We start from the raw sequence: 6,000 nt of genomic DNA, 5'->3' as shown, positions 1-6,000 counted from the left end.
TTGAGCTTACCCGTATAGAAGTTGACTATTTTTTGTTCAAAGATGAGAGTCTTGAGAGTGAGTAACAAAGCTTGTTGCATTTTAAGATTTTAGTGCATATTGGAAAAATAAAATATGAGACCAAAACGAAAATCAATCCGAAATGTAGAAACCAAAAATATATTTATTTCAAAAGAAAATTTGCAAATTTCCCTCGATATAAAATAATGTTCTTGAAAAACTACTTTCCCTAGTATATTTTTCCCGAAAACAATAGAATTTTGGGAATAAACATAAATTATTATTAAATAATAATAATAATAATCTGGCTGAGCTGATGTAGCATGGTGCAACTTATGTTATTCTAAACTAAACAAAGGCCAAACCGAACCATATTAGTTAGAATTAAGATTAAGATAACTAGACCCACAGCAAAGCGGTAAGTAAACACTAAACACAGCAAGGCCTCGGTCTCTCTCTCTCTCTCTCTCTCTGTTAGTCGTAACTTTTTACCGCTTCTCCTGTTTCCGTCTCATCTGTATTTCTCTTTCTCTCTGTTTCGTTCATGCACAAGTTCAACCGTTCCTAGGCTGCGTTGCTTCATTTGATGGAGCCGCCGTCGCCGTCACCTTCACCGCCAAGGCCGTCAACACAGACGCCGGCGGCGGTGCTACGCGAGGACTGTTGGAGCGAGGACGCGACCCACACACTGATCGAGGCGTGGGGTGACCGTTACTTGGACCTCAACCGCGGCAACCTCCGCCAACGCCACTGGCAGGAAGTCGCCGCCGCCGTCAACGCCCGTCACGCCACCTCCGCCTCCTCCAAGTCCTTCCGCTCCGATATCCAGTGTAAAAACCGCATCGACACCCTCAAAAAGAAGTACAAGATCGAAAAAGCCAAAGCCACCGACTTTAACTCCACCACCACCGCTGCCTCCGCCGCCTACGTCAGCGCCTGGCCTTTCTTTGCCTCTCTCGACTCCCTCCTCGGCTCCTCCTTCCCCAAACCCTCCACCGCCGTCCCCCGCCGCAGCACTCCTCCGTGGAACCTCTCGACTCCGATACCCGTCGGCCCCCGCACTCATAAACGTCCGGCACCATCGCCGGCCATAGATTCCTTCTTCCGGCGAAACTTCACGGCGGCGGCGGCGGAGGAAGACGGCGACGGGTCTGACAGCTCGAGCAAAGAAGAGAAAGAGCTAGAAAAAATAGGGTACAGGGAATTGGCGCAGGCGATAGAGAGGTTTGGAGAGATATACGAGAGAGTAGAAGGTGCTAAGCAGAAGCAGATGATGGAGTTGGAGAAACAGAGGATGCAATTCACTAAGGATTTGGAGTGTCACAGAATGCAACTCTTGTTGGAAACACAAGTTCAGCTTCAGAAGATTAAGCGTGCCAGGCGCCAATGTCAAAGTCAGTCAGTCACACTCTCTCTTTCTCTACTTCTTTTCTATTCAATTCAATTTTTCTTTTTCTTTTTCTCCTCATTGTTGAAATTCATGTCACTCTTTTTATCGATTGTTTCGTAGTCATACTTTTGTGCTTTGCTTTAACACTGCATAAGCGGCTGGGTATTTGTAAAATGGTATCTACTTTAATCATACTTCAAATTTGTTATCTTGAAATGCAATTATCTTGCTATACCATCCTAGCATCGGTGCCAGTCACCTGAAAGAAAAAGCTATGCTCTTGTAACTGTTCCCACGTTTGCCAATTTGGCCTCAATTATTTATTTTTTGATCAATAAAAAAGTAAGTATTTCATTAAAAGAAAAAAAGGGAGGGCCAAGTACATAGGTAGTATACTACAGAACTCTCGAGCAGAACAAGGAAAAAGAAGAAAAAAAAAATGTTAACAAAGATACATGCCGTGTCATTTGTGCCCGACAATTTGTATTGGAAACCTTAATTTTACATCTTGTTGCCCTCAGAATCTTTGGGGTAGAAAGCCGTAGTTGTTGTCACATACATACTGGACTGTTCAGGCAATAGAATACACTTTTTAAGGTTCATATGCCTAGAAGCAGTGGTAGGGAGACCGGCGAGGGGGGAAGAATACAGTGATAATAGATGGACCTAGATTAGTGATGAGTCTCATGACATGAGCACTGCAGTCACCATCTTTTGTGTTCGTCAGAATGTTGACATGTTTGTCAATTGTCACTATTATATCCAATATCTATGTAGTGTCATTAGATGTTATGAACTCATGTTTCTGATTTCATTAAGTTATCGATGTGTGCGAATATACTTTATTATATGCAAATGATGTTTTCATTGATAAGTTACTGATGGATAAAAGTATCACTTCATATAATCACAAACTTTCTTTTCGCTATTTGGTTTACCCTGCAACATATGGTATTTCTTCTTCTGTTATTATAAACAAAATTGATGATTTACTCTGGTGGTGTTAATGCTAATGTTTGAGGTTTGGTCCTTCTTTTCATTCTTCTAATCATTTGTGATACAATGGGAGCCTTATCCACCCCCCCCCCCCCCACCAAAAAAAAAAAAAAAAAAAAAAAAAACCTTTTATGGTTTATCAAAAGAAACTATGGCAATTTGCCTCTCTCTCAGATTCCACTGCCACTATCTTTTCTCTCTTCCCATAGATTTTTTTTAATGATTTATTACAAATGTTTCTTGCTATTTTTTCCTTTAAACTTTATTTCAAAATTGAAATGTAATGTTTGTGATTGAACTGTTTGTTTGACAGTGAACTCACAAAATTATTATTTTTTAAATTTTGGTGGGGCCTGGGAATATATATGCCCTGATCTGCAGGGTGGGACGGGGTCAGGAGAAAGAATTTTTAGGCAGGGGATGGGGGCACCCATGATCCTGACCCACCCCATTACCATTACTATAATCAGATCTTTTTGTGTGTGTGTGTGTGTGTTGTCTCATATTTGTCCGGGTTCTAGAGAAGTAATATTGTCTGAGTTCGCAGCTGGGTGGTTGTCGGTGCAGTTGTGTTTTCTATACAGGTATGAACATCAATGTAAATACGGTTACAGTCTTTTGGGATCACTACATATCCGTTGGCAATGACATTTGAGACCTTGGTCTTACCAATCTGATTTTAACTATCAGTTTTCTTTTTTGTTTTCTGGGTTTTCCCTGATTTTGGGCCCTCAAAAGTACCTTAGCATGTTGAAAAGCATATCAATTGTCTCTATTTGCTGGTTGACGTTACTGATCAGAAAGGACTTTTCATCAACTTCCTATTAACTTTTTGTATTGGAAATATCTACTGCAGAGATTTTGAAGAAGTTTGTCATTTGTGCTGTCTGCCTTGATTTAATAGGAACTTAAATTTGTTGAGACCATACTAATGAATGAGAATGAAGTAATAAAAGGTTTTATCAGTTTTGATATTCTGTGGTAAAGGTGGTTATAGATGAGGATTATCCTTTTCTAGACCAAAATTTTCCTTGAATTTGTTTGTGTTTTGGTTCCAATACAATATGATATTTCTTGATTTATTAGCCCATATTATTGTTGAAGAACCTGATACACCATAGATTCTAATGTTTGTAGTTAAGCCAAGTGTAATTCATAATATTATTTTCTAATGTTAAGTTAAGCAAGATGGATCCCAAGACTATAACCTAACATCACCCAAGACCAGGGGATGAAGTCTGAATGTTTCTTGTATGGTAGTTTAGATAAATGACCTAACTCATGATATATGATGAATTGAATTATTGGGTGTATGTGTAACTTACCAATCAATATGTCTTACCAATTGAAACATTGCCTTCATGGTTGATTTCTTTGAACTTGCAGGTCGTACTTGAAATGTTGTATGGATGCACTGTTATTCTAATTTTGAGAAGTATAGGATACTAATTGATCCTTTATTTATTTATGTATTTACTTTTTCTTGTTTTCAATGAAACAGATGGTTACTCATAGCCCGCCATGTTACAGAATGCCTTTCAAAGTGTTGGCTGTTTCTGTTGGAGAGGATTAGGTAGATAATAGAATTAAATCTGCAGACGTACCAACCACCTTATAATGGGAAATGGATTGGCCTAAGGTGCTTGGAAGTAAAGGTCAAACAAAATTTTGCGAAGTTATTTTATATCTTTTTCACCTTTGGAGAACTACACAAAGTGTGAGCACACATAATATTGTAGACCGCTCAAGAAATTTTGATTACAATATTATCTTTGTCCCATCTCTCATATGCTCTTGTTACAATCTGACATATTGCGGATTTACACTATTCGCGTCTCCTATTTTCCATTAGGGAGGCCCCTATTTCTACTCCGATTCAAAGGCCCCCTCCTCACTTGTTGTAACAATTGAACCATAAAATTAAAAAAAAAAAAAAAAAAAAAAAATCTCTCCTACCTCACATTTGTTTGTGGGACATAAACTTGTTATATAAAATTTCTATTATTCTTCAGTTCACTTTCCACTTATTGTATAGAATGATGTACCATGAGAAAACTGTTTGATGATACACTGATCATCCGTCTAATTTCAGGGGCCTCCAGTGTCCCTACATTATAGAAATGCATGTGGGTTTTAATTTATCAAAAAGATATGCATGTGGGTTGTCAATTTTCAATCGAAAAAATGTCGCTATCTTTCAATCCATTTAAGTAGACAAGGACGGCCTGTTTTATCATTCGGGACTCGACCTGATCTTTGGCCCACAATGTCTCCAATATTTGATTTTGACCTTACACATCTTGCAAAAACAGCATATATGGAAGCTGTTTCATTACCGATTCCAGAAGCTAGTGGAATGACCAGAAATGACCCGTGTGGGGGACTAAGTAAAGAGAGCCACTAGTAGTTTCCTATTAGGAGTATACAAAGGATTTGTCTCTTATAATCTTAGCTAACAATAATGGGCAATAATAATCTTCCTTTCAGTAACCAGCCACATACTCTAATCTTTAGCACTATCGATGGTAGACATTAAAGTTTGTATATGATTGGTTGGTGAATAAAGCTTTGCAAAATAACTTCAATTGTTCTCTACAAGATAAGTTGAGGCCATAACTTTGTGAACAAGCAAATCTTCCAGTTGATCTGGGTTCCCCCACCATTAATTGCAACTTTAATCCGAACCAGCTTCGGCATCTGTAGCAATGTCAACTGGGTGCATGAATTAATTTCTGAAGATTCTAGGCTCTGAGATAAGAGGAAAAATCTTCTCTATGTTTTGATTGGTAAGCCACGGTGGCTATTTGCAAACTCAAGTGGTTGTTTCTCAGTGAAGTCAAGCTTAATGATCAGAAAACTTGATTTGAAGAAGATGAGGACCCTTTAGCAAAAGCTGTAGTGGAAAACGCGTCGTAAAGCTAAAATAGCAAAATGGCTCAAATTGCTCCTATGGAGATTGGAGAATTGTTATTCCAACAAGATCCACCCTGAACTCTCATTTCCACGAAGAAGATGTCTCTTGCCCTCTCTCAACATTATTACCCGTCTCATTGCATCTTCACAAATTTCATCGGTTCTTTCTCGATCCATTTTTCTTTTTTTGTTTTGTTTTTGTTTTGTTTTTTATACTAATCTACGATTAAACAGCCTTGATACCCCTATTCCTTCGTTCTCATTTCCTATATTCGGTTAAATTGGTTGAGTTTTGGGATGACAAATTCAGTCAATTTGTGTGGAAATGACTTGAACAAACATATACCATCCTAACTCCTAGTCTAAACCATAAATGATGCTGTTTGATAATAGCCAGCCATTTGCATCGGAAATGTCATAGCCAACCATTTTATACCGTTCTCATGCTTGTGTAAAATAAAATCTTTATAAAGTAGGAGGCCCAGAACAATACATATACACTGTTATTTATTTTTTTAAATAGAATAGAATTTCAATCTATATTGTTTACTCATGAGCGATTAACAAGAGATTTTTCAACTAAGTTAACTAGAATTCATGTGTCATGTTAGACTTTTTTTTTTTTTTTGAGTGTGTCATGTTAGACTTAAGCTTTGTTTGAATAACTTATTTTTTGCCAGCTTATTTTACTATTCAATTTA

General features: G+C 38.0%; 1 protein-coding gene across 1 annotated transcript; it reads left to right on the top strand.

The window, feature by feature from the left end:
- The first annotated feature begins 383 nt into the window (after window positions 1-383).
- LOC115954943 (trihelix transcription factor ASIL2) lies at window positions 384-4,166 on the top strand. The gene is made up of 2 exons (XM_031072950.1): window positions 384-1,394; window positions 3,888-4,166. The coding sequence occupies exons 1-2, from the start codon at window positions 587-589 to the stop codon at window positions 3,899-3,901; spliced, it is 822 nt and encodes a 273-aa protein (XP_030928810.1). The 5' UTR covers window positions 384-586; the 3' UTR covers window positions 3,902-4,166.
- The last annotated feature ends 1,834 nt before the right edge of the window (window positions 4,167-6,000 follow it).

Source organism: Quercus lobata, chromosome 8, assembly GCF_001633185.2.
Source record: "Quercus lobata isolate SW786 chromosome 8, ValleyOak3.0 Primary Assembly, whole genome shotgun sequence".
NCBI classification, from domain to species: Eukaryota; Viridiplantae; Streptophyta; class Magnoliopsida; order Fagales; family Fagaceae; genus Quercus; species Quercus lobata.
The sequence above is the reverse complement of the archived record's forward strand: the minus strand, read 5'-3'. Positions and strand labels throughout refer to the sequence as shown.